Here is a 22,652-nt window from a genome sequence, read left to right on the forward strand (position 1 = left end):
AATTTAACATTTGGCCCTAAAACTTCCTATGGTGTGGGGAAATATGCAGGGCAAATGCAAACTTCAAGAGTTCTGAACACAACAGTCGTTGAAACTCTAGCTCAGGAAAGATAGAAATAACCCGTAACAGGAGCCTAGGTTCCATTCCTGCACTCTTGACATATTTTCAAAAGTACAATAATAGCTGGGGTAAAGGAGCCAACATTACTGGTAGGCCATATGGCTCATGGGATAGGTAATGGGATATGGTGCCTTTCACCTTAAGGTCATTGGTTCACATTTGTTTCAGGTCAGTAATGACCAAAGCTGATTGCCATCCTGCAGTTGCTCAGTAGTCTGGAGTTGGTGCATTCAGGTCAGTTAGTTCTTAAGAGAAGTCCTGGGCTTTGGAGAAGGCATTGATAGAGATAGAGATACAGACTGTATTTTTGAAATCAAAACTCCTTCACACTTGGGTCAGAAAGCTAACTTAGAGGACATGGTGGAAGACTATCTTATGTCACCTTCAATCCAACGTTAATCACTGAACTAAAGTGATTTCAGTCACTTAACCCAATTTCTTATGCATTCTGTTAATTAGCTCATCTTCCTTCCTTGCTTCCTTCCTTCTTCTGGATTTCATTGCTAACGAACATATGGCCATGGCTCAGTCAACAGGGATGGAGAGAGCTTACACAAGAGCAAGGACCTACTGCAGTCATCTTCATTTGAATTTTTTTAAGGCAAAGCTATTCAGATTGGTTCAGCAGAATCTCCCCCCCCCCCATACTTTTACTGAAAAGAACAAACATACCACAGATTATGGTGCAAACAGAGTTCTCTAGAAGCATTTATCATGGGGAGGGAAGAGTACAAAATGTAGATTTAGTCTCAAGATGGAGGCAGCCATGATTTAACAGCTTGGTAAATGTCTTGCGAAATGCAGGGCAAACATCCCTTGTTAATCATTTCTCATGATATGATCAGGGCCATGATTCTCCTATTGGCCACCTGTGGCTGCTGCAGGCATGCCCCCTCTGTCTGGGCACCATTGACCAGAGCCATTCTGCTTTTGCCAGGAGAAGAGTCTGGTTCTTTCAAACCAGGCTCTCCCCCTGCCCCAAAGAGCAATTGCTCCACACTTCTGCCACCCCTGACTGGGCTGGAGATCCCCAGGCTTCAAGGGCTAGCAAAGAAGCTCTGGGAGGGAAGCAGCCTTTAGTTCTTAGTTAGTTCTCATAGTTCTTAGTTAGTTAGTTTAGGTCTTTAGTTAGTTCTCTGATCCCATGAAGCGACCCAAAGGATTGGAGAGCTGGCAGTCAAAGAACTGCTTCCCTGCACTTAAATTTCCCCCTTCTCTTGTCACCCTTCCAACTCCTAGGAACAGGAATGATGGCACGAGAAAGTGGAGAAAGAGAAATGTGGGGAAACTGCTCTTTTGCTGCTGGTTCTCCAATCAACTGGCAGCTAAAGAGCTGCTTCTTCCCATCTTCTCTTGCCAGCCTGAAGATGGAGTACAAGATAAAGGGGGCATTTTTGACACATGTCTGATGGTCTTCTGGAAGACCACTAGACATATGTTCAAAACAAACAAGCACACAAACAAAAAATAGCTAACTTCACATATTGCATGTGAGAAGAAGCACTGCAGGATGAAGCTTGGAGGCTCTCTGGCTTCAACCCATGCTGCTCCACTTTACCTCCGACCATCAGATAATTAATTTAAATGTATCCAGTGAAGACCACTGGATATGTGTCAGTTCTCTTCAAGCTGACCTGCATGATGGATGGCTTCTCCCTGGTAAAGCCTAGTGATGGCAAAGGCCATAAAATGGTTGCAAGCGTTTACTATATTAATTAAATTCAACTATCCCTTGAGTAAAAGCTGGGGTAGTAAATGGAGCAGTGGGATAGACTTTATGGGAGCATCTGCTTCTCGTTTGAGTTATGCCTTCCTGTTTCTTTTTCTTTCTGTTGCAACAACTAATGGGTTGCATAGATTCCCAAATCATTTTTACAGCCACAAGAGATTGTTGGCATTTGGCGGTAACTGTATTCTAAATGGTATAGTTTTCTATAGATTTTCAAAATAAAAGACATAATGCAACTACACTCAAACAAAAAGATTTCCTTCCTATTCACTGCCCCCCCCCATCAAAAAATCTTTACAAAAGTGTCAGTTCTACCCTGCTGGCATGGTGTCATCACATGACTGCCCATGTCACCCAGATTGGGGTAATCTATAATGCTGAGAGAGCCAGTGAAGTGTAGAGAGCCAAAGTGCTGCAGTGGAAAAGGTGTTGACTAGGAGTAAGGGGACCCAAGTTCTAGTCCTCCCTTAGGAACGGAAGCCAGCTGAGTGACTTTGGGCCAGTCACTCTCTCTAATCCTTAGATTGGAAAGTTGAAAAAACATCCCAGAAGAAACCAGTGGCAAACCACTTCCATGATGTTGCCAAGAGAAGTGTGTGGACCTGTCCAGAAAGTCATCAGGAGTCAAGACTGATTCCAAGGCACAAAACCAGCCAACCAACCAACAAACTTTAAAATTGCACAGTAAATAAATAAAGCCAAGATTGCTTCTCTCCAGGCCCATATATTTATGAATCTGAACATATGAATTTCATCTCACTAATGCCTAATAGCAGCCATGGTTAACACCGCCAATAGAATATGAATAAGGAAGATTCTTTATATTTAAGTCACATGCATATACTTACCTTCCACTTGGTCGTATTTCTTGGCCATTTTTATACCACTTTAGTTCAATTGTTGGATCAGCCAGCTCCACCGCAAACCTGACTCTACCTCCTTTGTCCACTTGATAAGCAGGATCCAGAATCTTAGAAAAAGCTGTTGGATGAAAAAGACAATGGGAATAGGAAGTAAAAAAAGAAAGCCTTTGGAAACTAAAAATTTGTATTTAACTTTACAAAGTCTAAATGACATATTCTAACTGATTCTTTTATCAGTATGTGTAAGACATTTCAAATGATACACTGCAGTTTACAAAATGCTGAAGTTATCCTAACTTGATAGAAAAGATAAATACAAATAATTACCAGGAAAATATATATTTGTATGAAAGCTATTCACATGTAGCTTGTATCATTGAATTGGTAGGGAATCCTGGGGTAATGAATGAATGGATATTATAGTAGGGTTTCCAGATCTGAGTTGTAAATCTCAAGATGATTATTACAGGGTAGCAAAAAGGTACAAAACAACATCTTGCTCTCATCTGTATTTTTGCAGCCTATATGTGGCAGCCCTACATTAGATAAAAATTAACTTTCTTAAGAATTAACTTTTCCTTCCCAAAACTCAGTTTGGACAGGGAAAGAGAAGGAAGGGTCTCAATTCTTTCCCCAATTCTTTCCACATTTCTCACCTACATTTACTTAATTTTGTTCTTCTGTTCACCATTCATCTGATCCAAGCATGTGTTTTGAAATACAACTTCGTTTAGCTCTTCCCTTAAACTGGACTTAGCAGTCATTCATTAAGAAGGAAATCAGGGCCACTTCCCATATTCTCCAGATTCAAGAGATTGGGGAGAATCTGGAAACCTTAGAAATATACTGGTTCTTCCCATACAACCCAAATATACCATCAGGAGAATGGAAAACGGTACTGCTCTCTCTCATGTCATTAACTCCTAAGATATTGGCTACTCAGAACTTCTTTTCCACTTCAGTGTTTGTCCTTAGGTTGACCTTTACCCATAAAAATGAATTGACATAACCAGAGTATAAATTAAAAATTCCCTGTTGCAATATGCAGAATGAGAACTAGAGTTTGATCCTACTTTGTCCCAGATGGCAGCCTGAGTATTTTTGTGCACAGAACTCAACAAAAGTCACTGAAAACTAAATGCTTAAGGACACAGTATTTCTTACTCTTAATGTACATGGTACATGTCTCAGAAACAATGAAAAAGGGAAATAGGGCAACTGTAATGGGAACCAGCAGTAGATAGATAGGAAACTTTTTCATGCATTCCTATGAATGTACAAGGATTAGGAATATATAATGAGCTATGGCCACACACGTTGGTCTTGGTATTGTCCCTGCTTTTGTTTTTGGGGCATCCTTGCATTAAGTATGACATTTGAAGGGGATCTTTTCTTTTTTCTTTTCTTTATTAAACATTTTGAAGAAAATATAGAAAAAAACAAGAAAAAGAAACAGGAAAAAGGTATAAAGGAATAAAATACAAATGAATAAATAAGAATGATAAACTAGGGATTTACAAATGTCATGTCTCATGTTCTTTGGAATTTCAGTACACCTTTCTACACAGTTATCTCCCTTCGAATGTGTGGAGCTCTGGAGATTCAGTCTTAACTGCACTGTGTTTGTATGAGGTGGTTTGAGAATGAAAGGAAGGGCACATAAAGCAGATTTGAAGGCATACTAGGGTGTAGGCCTGGCCTGTACCTACCTTTTACCTTCACGTATTCAGAGAAACATGTGAAGGAAAGACGGCTGAATTGTCATTGTCTATGGAGTCGGATACTTAAACTCATAATGTACACAAAGACCAACTTTATTTTATTCAGTAAAAAGAAACTGAGTTGCTTAATTAAAACCAATTCCTTTCTGAAAGCTTTAAAGGAAGATTTTCTTCTGGCTTCCTGGGGAAAAATGGTACAACTTTTCCAAGCATTCAATACCTGCACTCTTCTTTTCTTCCCTGCGAGTGCGCTTCAGCCGTCTCAGCATACCCCTCAGGTCAGTAATTCCATACTGAAATGCAATCTTCTCATAGTCGTTGGGATTTGCATTCTTCAGGAGTTCCCACACATCTACTTCTGGCTCTTCTGGTTCCTGTTTAATTTCCCTAATCAGGAACAAGGATTAAAAAAAGAAAAGAAAGAAGAAAAGGGATGCGGCACAGATTAATGAGATCTCTTACATTATGAATTGGGCAAGTGGAAATCAAGTCCAAGAAAGACTATGTCTGAAATGCTTTAGCTAAGCTTAGTATTAAGGCCAAGGCTTAGGAATGGATTTGAGCTAAAATGTTTGCTTGTATGACTAAACATCTTAATAGCAGAAAGGAAGAGAATAGCAGGATGCACACTTACCCCATGTCTTCAGTGGGTAATAATTTACAGATCTTGAATTAGCCCTTTTGAGTTGAAACCTATGCAATTTCACAAGAATGAAACTAGAGCTCTGCACCAATCTATTGTTTTTTCAAAATATGGAATTCAACTGATGAAAAGAAAACTGTGAGATGTACTTAGAAAATTTCAAAGGGCCTGGGATTAACAATAAATGGATTAGTTAGATCCATTGTGTGAAGGATCTCATTATAGACCATTATGCTATTAAAAATTCAGTCTGAATCTTAATGAGAAGTCATTTACTGACCTACAAAAAGAAAGTTAGCCTTGAAGACATTCTAAGGATATCAATACCTCTTTTACAAAGTGATGATTAGATTATTTTCCCCTGACATACTAAGTTTTTCTCCATGGACTGGAGAAATCAACATGGAAGGAGGACAAGTTCAGAAGAATTCTGCCTACTAGCCATTCATATCAGTTTCTAAGTATCATCAGAAGTGTAGTACTGAAGATCAATATTTTGATATTTCAAGATTACTTTTGCCATGGAACTTTACTGAAATAATTCTGGAATAAAAAAAGTGGCCAGTCAAATTTGCTTTGAAATTAGCCCAGTCTTCTCCAACCTGATTTTTCCAAATGTTTTTCTAGATGTTTCCAGACTGTAGCTGGTATTATAATGACACCCTGCAGAAAAATCTTTTGTTCTTTTAGTATAACAACATGGCGAGCCAACACATGTTACAATTATACATTTTCAGCTTGTCAATATATTTTAAGGAAACTGTAAGCAGCTATGGAATATCAACGCAATTAAACTGTAGTATTAATGTTTATGATAGTGTCTTACTGCTTATTTGTTCATTTATTTATTACAGTTAGAGTTTACAGAGCTTGGCTACTTACTGAAAAACCATACAGTACCTTCCCAAAGGTCAGGTCACAATACAAGCATATTGTAGAACTAGCACACATTCAAGAGACAATATTTCATTTCAGTGCACTGACTGTGCTTTCTAGCTATGGAAGCTGCCAGCAAGACACCCACATCCATCAACAGAAATCAAGATGAGGATGTGCCCCTTTATTTTTTTAAATAATAAGATGCCTCCTGATTTTCAAACCATTATAAGAAACTTTTCCAGCCTCTTCATTTAGTTGAACGTGGTGCTTCCACAAGGATTTGTTCTTTAGTTGAATGAAGAACAACATCTTGGTGGAACCACAATTTCATCTCATGGATGAAAACGTTGTTGCTGGATATATAATGTGATGGATCTTTCATTTGTTTAGACAAATCTCTAGAAGATGATGTAGTTCTTCTCTCTCTTCCTAGAAAATACTTTGTTAAACATGGTCTGATTTTTTAAAAACAGAAATCATTAAAATATGTGAACTATTTTATTCATTTAGATTCAAAAAGCAGCTCAGATAATTAAAGTCCTGCTATTAACTATTATGTCCATTGCAACCAAGATGTTAAATCAAGCTAGCTTCTAATACCCCTTTTTCCCTGCTCAGGGAATGATGTAGTTAGGCACATGTCCCCCTGCCTTTGAAATTAAGTTGATTACATTCCCATTGACAGTTTTATCTAGAATCTGGCCACTATCTGGTGCAAAGCAAAGGCTCACATTTTACAAATGCAGTTATGCATTTGTCTAACGATCAGGTTATCAGTTGCTCACATGGATTGCAATGTAATCTGACATCAATCCATGTAATGTGGCTTCTATTCTATGGAAGTCAGCACTACTGAATGGTTTTTAAATGACTGATATTCCCCCATTACCAGCTTAAAATCTGCAGAATTGTATTGTGTGACCTTCAGAATTGGATGCTTTAAAAACCCAGTAAAATAAATGTAGTAATTGTACCGTACATTTGGCATAAGCACTGTCTTAAAAGCACTGAAGTTACAAATAGAAAAGTAGATTGCAAGTAGGATAATTAATCAAAATTCCCTTATGCTTAGAAAGGAAGTAGAAGCCTATTTCAATGTTCATCTTGATTTTCAGTATCCTAACCTTGGTGACCGAAGTCTGAGTTTTAATACTTAAGTGAAATCCTCAGATTCACTTCAAAGCATGATTACCCATGATCAATAAAGCAATATATTTCTATACATCAATCTAGAGACATTTCTATCCATGTGCAACAGATTAATAGCAGCCAAAGCCATCCTTTCACACTCTCACAAACTCTAATAAAAATATTTTCCACGCGTTAAGTTGCATCTTAGTAGGAAACAACAAAAAAAAAGAAAAAGAAGAAGAAGAAGAAGAAGAAGAAGCCAAACACGTGCAATATGCACACGGGAAGAGAAAGAGAACATGAAGACCTGGCAGGAACGAATGAAAAAAGGATTGGTTTTACTTTTTAAAGATGTCATTGGAGAGCAGTATCTGCTGTGATTTGTACACTGCCTATCCCACAGGTTTGTTTTTATTTAATTAATTCACTGAGAGCCAGTTTGGTGCAGTGGTTAAGGCACCAGGCTAGAAACCAGGAGACCATGAGTTCCAGTCCCGCCTTAGGCACGAAGCCAGCTGGATGACCCTGGGCCAGTCACTCTCTCTCAGCTCTAGGAAGGAGGCAAGGGCAAACCTCTTCTGAAATCTTGCCAAGAAAACTGCAGGGACTTGTCCAGCCAGTTGCCAGGAGTCAACATTGACTCAAAGGCACAAAATAAAATAGTTCAATTTAGGCACCACCCATCTCCAAGTGACTCTTGGCAGCTCACAATATAATTAAAAGGAAAAGAAATGAAAAGAAACATTGCAGGACGCTGTATGTACCTTCTTCACGGGTAAGTCTGAATGGGATCTCAGTCTTGGAGCCTTAACTGAGTAGAATTGTTCTTGTAGCCTATTGAGCAGAATAGGGTGTTGAAAACTGAAACCATATGTAAAAAAACAAACAAATGTCTGAACACTTGTTCATATTGTTATTCATATCTCAGGATTTTAAGTACAGCTGACAGCTTCTTGGATTATTCTAAATTTTTAAAAAATGTTTCCATGTGTCTCATTTTATAATACCTTCTCAAATTCCAGAGAGATGCTTATGTTTGTAGTCACATAATGAAAGCATGTACTATTAGAATTCAGTAAATCATTTTGTAACATCTAGCAGAAAGCAGGCTACGAAAAAGCTTAAAATGCTGCAGTTGCATCTGTGGTCCCTGAAAATAAGTTCTCAAGATTAGTTTTATTTTCTCTTTTTAAAACTTCCATACCAGGATCAATTGTTTGAATTTCTCATCCCCGTGTAGGGAAAAATAGCATGCAAGACGAAACAAACACAGAAAGACCTCATCCCATGTTATAACTTAACTTTTCTGAGATATTCAGGGTTATTAAAGCAAAATATGGTATCACGTGTAAGAAAGAGTATTATATCCTAGGACTTAAGTGATTTCTTGTCAACGTGCTGACAACTGGCTTAAATCTGAGCAAGCGTTGTTCTTTTGAGAATTCAGCTTTTGTAAAATAAAGGAAAAGAAGCAATGATAGCATGTTTGAATGTGTTAACTCTACACCTGCCATTTTCTGTGCACGAACTTAACCAGTTTGAATAAACATTTGTTCACTTCATTACTTGGTTCTCACCTACGTTTCAGGAGACCACTAAAGTCAAGTTCTCCTGCATCGTCTTGTCCTTCACCACTGTTATTAATAAACAAACAAACAAACAAACAAAAAAAGATCAAGTCTTCATTTAATATGCAGAAAGTCAAACAACACATATTGCATATATCCTAGGTGCCCTACCAATGCAATATATATGCAGACACACAAGAAAGACTATTACGTCAACACAAATTTGTATTCTTTTTCACAGGATTTACAACTTCTGTTAACAAGCCCTTGTGAAACATGAACACAAAGATTTGCATTGCTCCAAGTTATACCTGTTCAGGCAAATTCTTGTAAGCTGAATCATAAATTTGCCCCAATTTGTGTTATATGTTTGTGTAACACAAACGTGTTGGAAGGTGAGTTAGCACACAGGGCTTTGTTTTAACATCTTCCAGTGTGCCTACCTAAAAAAAACAAAGGGCTTGTGCTGAACTCAGTTTTAAGTGTAAATCAAATATTTGCATTGTTATCTATGCTGCACGAAACAATGCAAAACTGTATAAAATAAGTTAAGTTTCTTTTAAACTAGTTAGCAAGGAGAAACTGAGATCCTATCTCTCTCACATGCATAATGTGTTGCATGATTTTAAAGATGGGCGGCCATGGGGAAAGATGGATTAAATATAGACCAATTCATTTCTAAAACATGTTGAGCATTAACACTATCCGTGCAATATTTATAAATAGCACTTAATGCATTTTGCTTCTCTAAGGATTCCCTAGGCACTGAATTCAGCATCTTGAAGATAATCCAGCTTTTCAGGAGATAAAAAGCTGGTTATGTAGAAACCAGGCCGGCTTGCTGTACAATGACTGGGAAAATGCATAACTAGTATCTAATAAAAAAAAGGGACAGCTGGGTTGTTGATTTGTCTGTGTGTGAATGGGGCATTCTCTCTTCCTATTGCATGGCTAAGGAATGAGAAAAAATGTTATACTCTCCCCCTATTTATTCAACCTATACACAGAATATATATTAAGGGAAGCTGGATTGGAAGAAGATGGGTGTGGTTTTAAAACTGAAGGAAGAAACATCAATAACCTGTGCTATGCTAATGACACTACTCTGATAGCTGAAAATGCAAAGGGTCTGCAAGCTCTAGTAATAAAAACCAAAGAACACAGTGAAAAAAAATAGGACTAAGGTTAAATTTAAAGAAGACCAAACTAATGACAACAGGTACAACAACCAGCCTTAGATTTGACAGTGAAGATATTGAAGTGGGAGATAGCATCTGCTTTTAGGATCAACCATCAACAGTAAAGGAATAAGCAGTCAAGAAATAAATACAGGCTAGTACTTGGTAGAGCAACCATGAAGGCCTTGAAAAAGATATTCAGATGTCAGGATGTGTCTGTGCCTACAAAGGTCAGAATAATGCAGGCAATGGTATTCCCAGTGGCACTCGGTGTGAGTGTTGAACTTGGCAAAGTTGGACTTTGAAGAAGCAGGATAGAAAAGGTGTTGACACTTTTGAAATTTGGTGTTGGAGAAAACTGAGAATACCATGGACAGCCAAAAAACAAACAAACAAACAAATGGCTCATTGAATAAACCAACCCAGAGTTCTCACTTGAGGCACAAATTATTCTACTTTGGTCACATTATGTGAAGACTTAGCTCTCTGGAGAAGGCTCTAATGCTGGGAAAGTGGAAGGAAAGAAAAGAAGAAGATGACCATCAGCAAAGTGCGTAGACTCAATTACAGCAGCAATGAGCACTGGAAGATCTGAAGGACCAGGTTAGGGAGATTGTCATGGAGAAAATCTATCTACGTGGTTGCTAAAAGTCAACACTGACTTGATGGCACATAATCAATTAATCAATCAATTGCACAGATAAAACTTTCTATCCCCTGTGCACTAATGCATATGCAACCCACATTTATTCTGATCCCTCCATTTCTCTTCCATTCCATCAGTTCCAACATCGAAACCCAAAGTCACCAGAAATAACACTAGATGGAGTACTGGAACAAATGAAATTGAGTAGTCTTGTCTTTTTAAAAAATTGAAATCACAATTTGTATTTTCCTGAAACAGAATCTAAAATTCCTGTTTATTAAAAAATACTAAGAAAAGTTAATTTGGTATTGAGGATGCCATTAACCATTGTTTTCTGTTGGGTATAAAAGTTCCTTTTAAGCTTTATAAAAGCATTCTTCTGCAATTGCACTGCCCAGTTAAAAATGAATGCCTGTCAGTCCTTTGAGATTGTCCAGATCAGGAAACAGACTCCACAAGAGGACTAGAACTATGCTTTCTTGAGATAGGCTATATTCAAAGAATATATGCAAGTCTGATTGTGTTTTCCCTTCCCTCCATCTTATACCACAAGGAGTCAGGGAGGAGCCAGCCTGAGTCTCTTCCAGATACTTTCTCCTTTCCAAGGCTCAAGGCATGCTTCTGAACTTTTGGTTTTTGTAACAGCTTCTGAATATTTTCTCCAAAGTCATCTCCTTGGCTCCCTACAATGCCTGACTTAGAACCTGGATGTTGGCAGGAAAAAGAAATAGAGAAGCTTCAAGTTTGTGCAGAATCAAATGCTTGAATGTCTGAAAACATTTGAGTCCTTCTGACTGTGTGAAGGAGTAGGGAGGTCACAGTTTCTACATGGAGCTGGACAGGGGGTAGTTGTGTCAACAAAGGATTCAGCTGCTCAGATGGCTTTCTTTAATAACAAGGGACTAATGGTCCAATAGTCACAAAAAGTATAGGAAGTACTCTGTATAGGAAATGTAATCAGGAGTTTTAAGGAAAGATTATTTTATTAAAATGTTCATAATATTTCTCCCTTGTGGCACCAGCTTTTTAAGAAGTTATTAAGTCTGAATAATTCTGAGACATGTGATGCTCCTTATATGTGGTGCAACTAAATGGTCTTAAACCATAGAAAGCCATTTCATAATATATCTCTGAGTCAGAATCTTAATTGTTTTTTTTACTTTACAGCTGGCCAAGCTGTCTGTAAGCTTAAATCTTACAGTCTGCTCTAACTGGCAGCAGCTGTTCATGGTCTCAGACAAAATCATTCCTCTCAACTGCTTCTTAAGTGAAGGAAGTGTTAGGAAATGTAAGCTCTACAACTGATTTACACTCTCTGTTGGCTGCACCTTTTTCTGGGGTTATTTAATTTGTTGAAGTGATCAGGCCATGTAGGTATGGCTGGTCAAAGGAGACCGTATCATTGCAAATTAGTTGGCAGAAAGAGATAGTCCTCCTTGCCTTCTTGGCTTAGTAGCAATGCATGTTTTCTATGGTAGAATATCTGGTCTCAGTGGAGGCCAATTAATGACCTCGTGAAATATAGCAGAGAAGAGAGGGTTACAGAGTCTTTCCATATCTGGAGCAGATCCCCACAAATTTTCCAGGAATTCACCCTAAATCTGTAGGAGTCATAGAACTCACAATCAGATAATTTCAGAAGGCAGTAGCAACATTTTTGAGCTCAGATATACTACCTGCTGTTTGATCTGAACCAAATATTCAAGACATTGTAAAACCAAGTTACACTTATGGTAAGCTGATCTCACTGGCCAGAATCAAGGAGACAGGAGAGGATGAAGAAGGAGCTCTTAAATTAGCACACACACATACCCACACCTCCAAACACCTTGTTGTTCATGTTTTTCAACTGCTTTGTGGAGAATTGGAAGTTGCTAAGGATGTTTGAGCCTTTCTCATTTCTCAGACATATACAAACATACATCCCCATAATTAGAAACATCTTCCCCATCTTCCTTCCTCCCAGCATTCCTGTGGCAGAACTGCAGTAGAGAATTTGTGCAGAGTTGCTAGAAATCGTAGTGGTGGGGACTTTGTTTCTTCTTCTTTCCAATGGTTGCCTCTTGGCTAGCACTAGCAACAGAGATGTAGTGATCTCTACTTAGAGCTAAGCTGACCAGCTTGGGAACAGAAAAGTCAGGGAAGGGGTTCTGTGGGGGACAATCAGAGTAGCCACTCATTTTAGCTTTGTTTCTACTTACTTCCTATAATGGGTTTTTAAAGATAGTGTAACGTGTGCAATGTTTTCAATACCTATTACTGAAGAAGTTTCCAAGATCACTTAAAATTACCTTCTTTTGAATGCAGACCGGATATCTATTGATGGCGCAGATTCTACTTCTACAAAATGAAATAAAAATTGAATGTTTAATTTTTGTAATTTGTCAAGTATTAAACCTGGGCACAGAGTGACTATGCAATACATGACATATATCTGATTTAGAATGTGATATGGCCCACGTGGTGTTAGTTCAATATTATGTATTGATTTTGGCAGCCCACCTAATCATGTATACATGGTGAATAGAATCCTATTGGCAAGTGACAAAAGGATCCAACTCTGAACAGTATTATAAATTTCTTTGCAGTGGAATTCATTATTCATAACTCTTTACCTGAAATGATAAATATTGAGAGCAATGGAAGAGACACTTCATAAAATGAAAGCAAATTTGCAAGCCTGAATCTGCAATGTAATCAAATATAATAAGCAATGAAATTATATACGGGGGGGGGGGGGAGAGGAAGCCAGAATAAAGAAGAGAAAGTGTCAGTGTGGTGCAGTGGTTAAATGCTAGACTCAGAGTGGAGAGACCCAGGTTCTAGTCCTCTGTAGGCATAGAAGCCCCCTGGATACTTTGGGTCAGTCATTCCCTCTCAGGCCAGGCTGGGTTGAAAAAATCTACCTACCATCCTACACTACAGTTGCATGATGGAATATAATTTATAACCTTCAATGATGAAAAGAGTTTCATCTTGCAGTGATTAGGTTTGTGTGTATATATGCAAATATATTTTAAAAATGGTTGCAGCTGTCATTCTAAAGATGGTAGATATTTAGATAACTAGAAACAAAGTAAAATGACATGAAAGTAGAGTGGATAGAATCCAACATTGTACAAGCAGACTTCTATTAACACAGTTTCTCTGTTTTCCCCCATCTGGAAGGCCTTTCAAATCTGCTCTGGAAGACAGGAGAATCCCCTGGAGCAGTTTCTGAAAAGTGCCTGGAGGGTTGTGGGAGGAAAGGATATTTCCCATTCTATTCTACCAAGCATATGATTGGATTCCAACCATTCTGGGAACTTGGCAGCCATCTTTAAAATGTCTACAGAGAACTCTTCTGGATGAGGTCTACTCTTAGGATCAGACAGGAAGCCTCCTAACAGTAATAAAGGTGAAGAATTTTTCCTTTGTTCTCATATCTCCTTTTATAGGAGGGTGTGAAAAATATTAAGAACTCCAGGGAGTTCATTTCATGCTCCTTATGCTGCCACAGAAAAATCCCAAATTAGATATAATTTGATTTTTCCTGGGGGAAAAAAAATCTCTTTCTTACAGCTAAAAATAACAGTGGACTAAGAAATAGAGGATAAGATTATATAATCAGGAAATCTAAAATAAATCATAAGTGTTTCTATAAACTGGGTATCAGATTTTTCATACTCATTGAAAAAATGGCTTTAGAAGTCAGTAAAACATCTGAATAAACTGGTAAATGCAGAGTTCAGTTTCACCTTGTGTTGATTAGCCATGTAATTAGATAAAACAATTCACTCTTGCAGAAAGCTTATGTCTGCCAAGAGGTTGGCTACTTGCCAGTGTGCTTCTGAATGGAGTCAGAGGTTGTGGTTTGTCTGGTTAGCTGGCTGTCAGCTGCTAGATATTCCATTAACGTGCCCTGATCTATGCTGATCTATGACCGTAATAAAGATTTGATTGATTGATTGATTGATTGATTGTGTCCTGATCCCCTGGCTGATTAATGAGGATGCTGACCTTGGTAATCTGGTAGGCTTGTTTTGCTAGGATGAACATCTAATGGGTTTGCTGCCAAACTACTGGAAGTCTTGGATATTTGGAAGGCTTGCCTAGATGTTCTTGACAGCTGAAGCCACATGGTCAGCAATCAGGATTTAGACTTGTAGCATTCTGAGGAACAAAATCCTTGATTTTGGATAGTCTCAATCCATAAATAAAGAAACTATATGCCCCAGATTCCCATAGGACCATTTTTTTTTTTTTTGGTGCCTTGGAGTCGATTGCCAGTTGACTCCTGGCAATTGCTTCACCCTCCTAGAAAAATGTAGAATAGGATGTGTTAATGGTAGACACTCCTGTTTTTTTGGTGGTTCTAAGTCACCATGTATTCATCATGCAATATGAAGAGAGTTCTGCATACATGTCTGTATAAGCTCTTCTTCTTCTTTTTTGGTAAACTAGTCTATACCTAAGCTAAAAGAGTTTAAAATCTGCTGGCCTTTTATTTCATCTTTTTGTCTACAAGGATGGGAAGAGTTTGCTTCCAACAGAGTTCAAGACTTAATACCCTTTCTTTTGAGGTTTCATCTGGTAACAGGAAAAGCCTTTGCTCAAGCAAAGATGAAAGCTGGCTGGTGTGGGTCTTCCGGGCTGTGTGGCTGTGTTCTTGAAGTTTTGTTTCCTAACGTTTCGCCAGCACCTGTGACCGGCATCTTCAGAGTGCAGGAGCACAGACAGGAGCAGTTCTCTCTGTGCCCAGCAACTCTGTGCTCCTGCACTCTGAAGATGCCGGTCACAGGTGCTGGCGAAACGTTAGGAAACAAAACTTCAAGAACACGGCCACACAGCCCGGAAGACCCACACCAGCCATCGTATGCCGGCCGTGAAAGACTTCGACAATACAAAGATGAAAGCTGTTTTTTGACATTCATAAAGGATAAATTTATAGTCTTGAACTGTCAGCACTATTATTCATCATACATTTTTCCAAATATAAAGACTTCAGAAATAATTGCTTCAAGGAGCTAATCAACTCAAAGATATTCTGAATTATTTTTCCAGCCAACTGTGAATGAAAGTGAGTGTTTTAAAAGATGGTGGAGGGTAGATAGAACTTTCTATGGATACTAGCCAAAATGTTACATGAAACCTTCACATTCAGAAGCACTTAGCTATTCAATACCAGTTGCTGGGATGCAACAATAGCAGTAGAGAAAAGCAATGGACCCTTAGTCTTCCTTGTAGACTTTTGGAAGGTTCTCCTTGTGGACTTCCTGGATGTTTTAGTTAGACCCATTATCAGATTCAATGGGCTTGTATCCTGAAAAGTCTTTGTCAGGAATCTTTTATACCCTAGGATTTAAAAGCCTAGGTTATGAACTAGGTGCCAAATTATCACAATATATTGGTACCATTCTTATTTCCAGATATGATTGACATCTTTTTGAAATGGAGACAGAGGTGCAAAATTCTAGGGGTGAAGTACTCATTTGGTTCTAAATATATTGGGTCTGACAACTGATACTCTGCTCCATTCTTGACGCTTTTATCTCCTATGAGTCTCTTGATCTTTTCTTTGGTTTCTTTCTGAGTTCAGTTTCCTTAACCCTACTTCACAGTGCCAGATCAAAAGCCTCTTTTAACCCTTTTTAAGGTAGATTTAAGTTCCAGCTCTAAAATGTTATTCAGGAAAGCACGCTTCTGCTCACTATCTCTGAATAGTGCCTAAAATACAGAAGGATACTTTTAAAATATGGAAGAAAATACTTAACCTGGGGGCCATTTGAAATTTACATAAATATAAAGTGGCCTTTCCAAACCTGGGAAAGATGTCTCTAGATTTCATCTTCCATAATCCCATTTGCCCAGAGTTAATCTATTCTGGCTGTAGAATTATGGGAGCTGAAATCTAACGTGGCTATAGGAAAATAAGTTCAGGGCCAGTTCTGGTAAAAGAAGTTTTTATCCCAATATATGACATATATTCATTATTTAAAAAGAAATATAAAAAGGATTCTTACCATGGATTTCCAGATCAAAAGAACAGCTATCAACCTTATCCTTATATGTTACTTCACATCTATAATTTCCTGCATAATTTTCCTTAGCTTTGATTATTTGCATCTCAAATGTATAAATCTGAAATCCAAAGATATAATGCAATTACTCATATAAAATCACAAGAATAATTGGAAACTAATACACACATGCACACATGCTTACTTATGTGCATCTTGTATTTTGACATAATGAAATGGATTCATTTTCTACTTCTCTTGCATATGTTCTCAGTTACAGTTCTGTTATTTTGCCATACTAATGTGCCAATAATTCATTTCCAACCCCATCTTGACTTTCTTCTGGCCATCCATTTAGATGACAGCAATTCTGGGTCTCTCAGATTAGATTATAACTTTATTCTGAGTCCAGATCTGCCATAGGTTATCCTTTTGATTACAGCAACTCCCCAGGTCCCAGCAATATTATGAACTCACAATTTGCCCGGGACTTACCTCCATCTTGTTGAACCTTGATTTCTGCATTTTTTCTCCTTCACTATCTAATCAGTGCCTGTGATGACCTGTCCTTTTGATCTCACTATCCATTTGAAAGGCTGAGTCTAAGGCAATCCATAATTGTGTACTCACAAGAATCATTTTGATCACTGAATCCCATATCCTCTTTCTTTTCTTCGAAGCAAATCATTTTAGACAAATGCTCCCCACCCAGCCAACACCATTAAATTGTCTCCTTTTTGGGTGTACTTATTATGGTGCTAACATCTGCAAGTTAGCAGAATTCCAAATGACAATTTGGGGGCAAAACTTGATGGAGGTTAAAAACAAAGTGAATAAAATCTGCCTCAAATTAACCCAATTTATTCTGGGTCTGGGTTTTATCTCAAGTCACAGCAGAGCTCTAATTAAAACTACTGAGAATTAGGTTATACCATACAAAACTTAATGGATATCCATTGCTGAATCCATACATTAATTCAAGTATTATCATGTCATTTTTCATGCATCCCTAGTTGAGACAAGTTCACACATTCTGTATGCAGGGATCTTGCACATCTCGTAAGGCATATATAGGCATTCCCACCCCAAGTTTACCTGATAACTTGTAGAATTATCTAGGAAATTAAAATCCCTTGACCTGACTTCAAAGCTGATGGACTGTACACTCCAAAAAAAAAAAAAAAAGATAAATCTGTACCTTCTGGTATATTTTGAAAAAGATCATCTATATATACCTTGGTTTGTCGCTCAAATGTTTCTTTTAGTTGAAGGTGCTTTCCTACTTTGCTTGCCAAGTCCATCCATTTTCCTTTAAACCACTTAATAGTTGGTTTCCGAAGAAGGTCCTGAGCTTCTACTTTGGCTATGAATGTGATATTTTGCCCTGAAAACAAGCAAGCCAACCAATGTAAACCAACATGGAATTAATCAATAGGGAATATCTAAAAACTATACACATCTAAATGAGATTTAAATACCAAATTCTAAAGATGGAAAGACTCTGAAATACCCACAACGGGGGAATGGTTGGCGAAAATGACAGAATTTGCAGAGATGGCAAAATTGACTTGTTTGATTAGGGAAAAGACAAAAACTACATTTGTCAGTGACTGGAAATCCCTTGTGGACTTTTTGCTGAAACCAGAAAAAAATGAACTTGTGACTTATAAGTTTGATGATTAGAAAGGGTAGAATATGGAAAGAAGGGAGCTACGATAAAACTATATATAGAGAGAATAAAATATAAATGCATTTATAACTGTGTAAAGAAGATCAGGAGCTGCTGCTTTATATCTCTTTCTTCTTTTTTTCTTTCTTCTCTGACGTTTTTCTTTTACTTCTTTCTTATTTACTTATCACTCTTCGTTTACTTTTTTTATTTTTTAAAATTTGTATTGTTTTTACTTTGTAAAAAAATCTCTTCAGTAAAAATTAATTAAAAAAAAGAGATTTCAATACCAAATTATTTATTTCATTAAATTTTTGTTAAAAGAAATCTCCTCATTCAACAGAAGGGAGCCTAGAGCCCTCAAGCACGTGATTAAACTATGGTTCATTTGTTGCATGAGAAACAGGGAAAAAGAAACAGTATCCAGCCCCTATCTAAGGATCTGATTGCTGGGCAACAGGAAGTGGAAGTAGAGAAAGGTTCATGTGCATAATTTCAACCTAGCATTGAGTTCCAATAGCTGAAGTGATGGAGGGGGTCTTTTGAAGGTGCTTGACTAGGCAACACATTCATCTGCTTTTAAAGAACCTGCTGCATCACTTCATGACAAGTTGCTTGGGGGTTTTCTTTAACATTTCACTCACTGGCTGGTGTGGGTCTTCCGGGCTGTGTGGCCGTGTTCTGGAAGTTTTGTTTCCTAACGTTTCGCCAGCACCTGTGACCGGCATCTTCAGAGAGCAGGAGCACAGACAGGAGCAGTTCTCTCTGTGCCCAGGATGATGTGACCCTTTTGTGGGTATTTATAGAGATCTGAAGGGGGGATGGGGGTGTGTGGGGTGTGGGGGGGGTATGGTCACTCATTTCACTCATTGCTTTTTCCCACTCCTGGAGGTAGTAGAAAAGGCCCCAGAACAACATGAAGTACCACAATTAGGTCAACTGCATCATTGCTATGCCTTTATGACCTGTATAGTGTCATCTCTGCAGGGCTACATGTAAAGCTTACTGAAAATGAAAGGATACAGAAAGAAGAAAAAGAGCCAAAGGAAGAGTACAGGTAGGTAGCCCAGATGTCAGAAAAGCAATTGGTTAAAAGAAAAATGGATAGAAAGTAACATGAAACTGAGTGGAGACAAACTGTAAAGTTCCTCACTTGAAAAACAGAAATCACATGCATATATATATAGGATAGGAGTAACTGTATTTGTGTAAAAGAGCTTGGAGAAATAGTGGATTCCAAATTCAGCATGAACTAGCCGAGAGATATAGCTGCCCCCCCCCAAAAAAAACAGCAAAAATGCAATTTTAGGCTGTATCAACAGCAAATTCTGGGCACCACACTTTAAGGGTGGAGAGAAATTGGTACAGGTTCAGAGAAGGACAATGAAAATGATCAAGGGATTAAAGGCTAAATCCTAGGAAAAGAGATTTAAAGTGGCGGGTAAGTTTAGCCTTGAGAAAATATGCCTGAAGGGAAATCTGATAGTACTCTTACAAGGCTGGAAAGGATGTCACCCTGAGGAAGGTCAAGACAAGTTCTTCTCATTCTGGGATGCAGGACATGGAATAATAGCTTTAACTTATGGAAGGGAGATTCTGATTGAATGTTGGGGGTGGGTGAGGGAGTTGTATGATTGTATGATTTTATTATATTCACATTCACTGACTAGAGGTCCCTGAGAAATGTTAATTTATAATCATAGTATATACAAGTGAACTTTATAAGGCATACATGTGCAACCTGATACATGCTTTCAGAGAAGTAAGTCCCTTTTTGCCAATTAGATATGAATAGGATTGCAGGTATAATGGTTCTTTTTACACTTACCTACACTAATTGATCCACCTTTTGGTTTTTCAACAAATAAAACAGATTTCTGGGAATCTTGTTTTTCTCCTTCTTCTCCTGCAGACCATACTAGTATAGAAAATAAGGGAAATTAACTATTATCAGAATGAACCTTTTAGTCAAACAATGCTTACCTGGGTTCTTTCTTTCAGCTTTAATATTACTTCTTAAAAATAGACACGCACTCCCCAGAACTCTCTTTCAGGGTAAGATGAGGTTACTGAAATAAGAGGAGTTACACGTCGTATAGAGCACACACTTATGATTTGAGCTGTAACTGATCTTGAACTGCTTCATTGTTTTAACAGTGAACACAGCATGTTTCCTTGTGTTTCAAGCCTTAAGGCACATAGCATGGTGATCCCATCTCACTTCTAGGTTGCACCCAGCTGTAGAATGAAAGTGGAGTCTTGGGGACATGCATGTCAGGACTCAAAGTATAGATTCGTGGCAACTAAGCAAAATTCTATCCCCGGATCCAAAAGAGGTGGAAAACTTAGTGCTGAATGTCAGAGATGAAGTCCAGATCCCTACTGGCTAACTATAAAGTATTGGGCAATAGCAAATAAGTCTTTCAATTTCTAATCCTTGACCTTGCCTGAGAAAAATGTAAAATTCTTTTGCCTGGCGGAATAGTTCCTCCATATCAGCTGTTCCAGGAGTTATCCTACTGGTGAAAGCTCTCTTCCATCCTTTCAATAGAAGACAAATTTCATATAATCCCTTGCATGTGCAGACATATGTTTGGTATGTACAAGATATTAATCTCTGGATTAGAGTCTAGACAGATATATGCTACTGGAATCTAAGAAGTATACTGGGCTATAGAAAGTTGCATGTTAATATGTATCTTATGGTCATAACTTTATGTCCTCTGGCCAACTTTGTGGGGTGGTGAATATTAAAGCCTGGGTCATCTTATGAGACAAAAGAGGATAACTAAGAATAGCCTTTTTAATAATAAACCTGCAGAGAGGTTTCAACAACCAGCAGAGAAATTCCCCTACTCCATGCATCCTGTACTCCAACAGCTTCTGGTACCGGCATTTGGATCCATACATAGGTCATGGACAATTGACTGGTGACTGTTGCTTATATATAAGTACTGGTATACTCCCAAAGAGTGATGGTTAGATGGATGAATGTACCAAACTTTATCATATTTCTATCTGTATCATATGCAAGGTATACTAGACTACATGGCAAAAACGTGATAAGTTTTTATTGCAAGTGTTGCTACTAAATGTCTTCATCAATAATCAGGCTGGTCTATGTGTGTTTCTCTGTGAAGGAACTCATCTTAGAGATGACTCCCTTCTTTCAGCTATATACTTCAGTAATTATATAATCCTTAGTCTGCAGTATAATCCTGAGGGAAGAAAAATAATACATCAAAATAGCTTGAATACATACCTTCTATGTCAAATATAATATATTTGATAACTAATTCAAAAGAATAATGCATTTTGCTAAACAAATCAATAAGAAATAGCTCTCCAAATATGAAATATTTAAAATAGGTTTTGTTTTTGTTTTAATATTTCCACTGTAAAAATAAGTTCCAGTGGTATATGAAAAAAGGTCTGTGTTTAGTTTTTCCAAATGCATTTCATATATCACAGTTCATTTAAATATCACTATGCACTAATGTACTCCAAAGCTTCATGTGATTGGAGGCTTCTAACTTCACTCCAGAGACAAGAGTGGGGAAGCCCCTGCTCATAAGAAGCTGTGTTTGCACATTAGGACTTCAGGAGTCTTTGAAGCAGGCTCTTTATCTAGATCTGTAACAAATATAAAACAAAAATGAAAAGTTATCATGAGTATAAACCACATCGAAACTGAAAAAGTAAGCTACAAAAAAAATTGTTAATAGGAAATGAGAAAATTGGAATGTCTTGAGTTTTCTCTTCTTCCTTTCTGATTTTGTGTATCTCACCTGAGTCCTTTCTGTCTCCAGGTTTATTTTTTCCGTCTGAAAAGTAAGCATAAACTGGATGATATCAACATTCAAAAGTTATTATCTTGATTGTTTAATTGGCTATGTAGGATTGTGGACACATCCTATGTTAAAAGAAATGAAGAAATTGTACACTATAATGGGATTGTTTAAGGGGACAATGGGAAGTATATCACTGCAGTAATTTTGTCAAAGCTGAGCAAGTTGGTGTTTGAGCCCCACATGGGTATGATAATGGGTAGAGCAATCCTACCTGTGGAAAGGAATTCTATTAGTGGTGGTATTATTATTTAAATTTATTATGGCTGCCCACTCCAAAAGATTTTGGGTGGCTATGGTAGAGCCTTAGAAAATATTTCCTAAACCCTGGCCTCAGCAGAGCAGAAGGGAAGAAGATAGAGAAGAACATCATCTGTTTTGTTTTGTTCTTAAATTTGAACTATGGACTCTTCAAGACTGGCATATGTTTTTCTCATTCCAGGGGCACAAAAGAGTGTGGATTCCTTAATTCCATCTCCTAGTAATTTCAGAGAATGCCCCCATAATGGCTTCTTTCTGCACCCTGGTTGGCATAGGTGTCAACAACAGTGACGTTAAAATGATGACATAGCTGTCATGACATCATTACGTAAATGGTGCAATTATTCATGTCATGCTATCTGACACAAGCACACAGCTTGCATCATTTGTATGATG

At 37.8% G+C, this 22,652-nt stretch overlaps 1 protein-coding gene across 1 annotated transcript in view; it reads right to left on the reverse strand.

Annotated features, from left to right (window-relative positions):
- Positions 1-22,652, reverse strand: part of MYBPC1 (myosin binding protein C1) — a 73,224-nt gene that overhangs the window by 41,043 nt on the left and 9,529 nt on the right. The window contains exons 6-13 of the mRNA XM_088141515.1: positions 21,936-21,971; positions 19,976-20,065; positions 17,714-17,862; positions 16,482-16,599; positions 12,771-12,819; positions 8,665-8,721; positions 4,655-4,821; positions 2,699-2,831 (exon numbers count right to left, since the gene is read on the reverse strand). Coding sequence (XP_087997641.1) covers positions 2,699-2,831; positions 4,655-4,821; positions 8,665-8,721; positions 12,771-12,819; positions 16,482-16,599; positions 17,714-17,862; positions 19,976-20,065; positions 21,936-21,971 — 799 coding nt within the window. The remainder of the gene's footprint in view (positions 1-2,698; positions 2,832-4,654; positions 4,822-8,664; positions 8,722-12,770; positions 12,820-16,481; positions 16,600-17,713; positions 17,863-19,975; positions 20,066-21,935; positions 21,972-22,652) is intronic.

The sequence above is a fragment of the Python bivittatus genome, unplaced genomic scaffold, assembly GCF_059951505.1.
Source record: "Python bivittatus isolate LINGU-HERP-01145 unplaced genomic scaffold, Pbiv_v1 ctg000330_np1212, whole genome shotgun sequence".
Classification (NCBI taxonomy): domain Eukaryota; kingdom Metazoa; phylum Chordata; class Lepidosauria; order Squamata; family Pythonidae; genus Python; species Python bivittatus.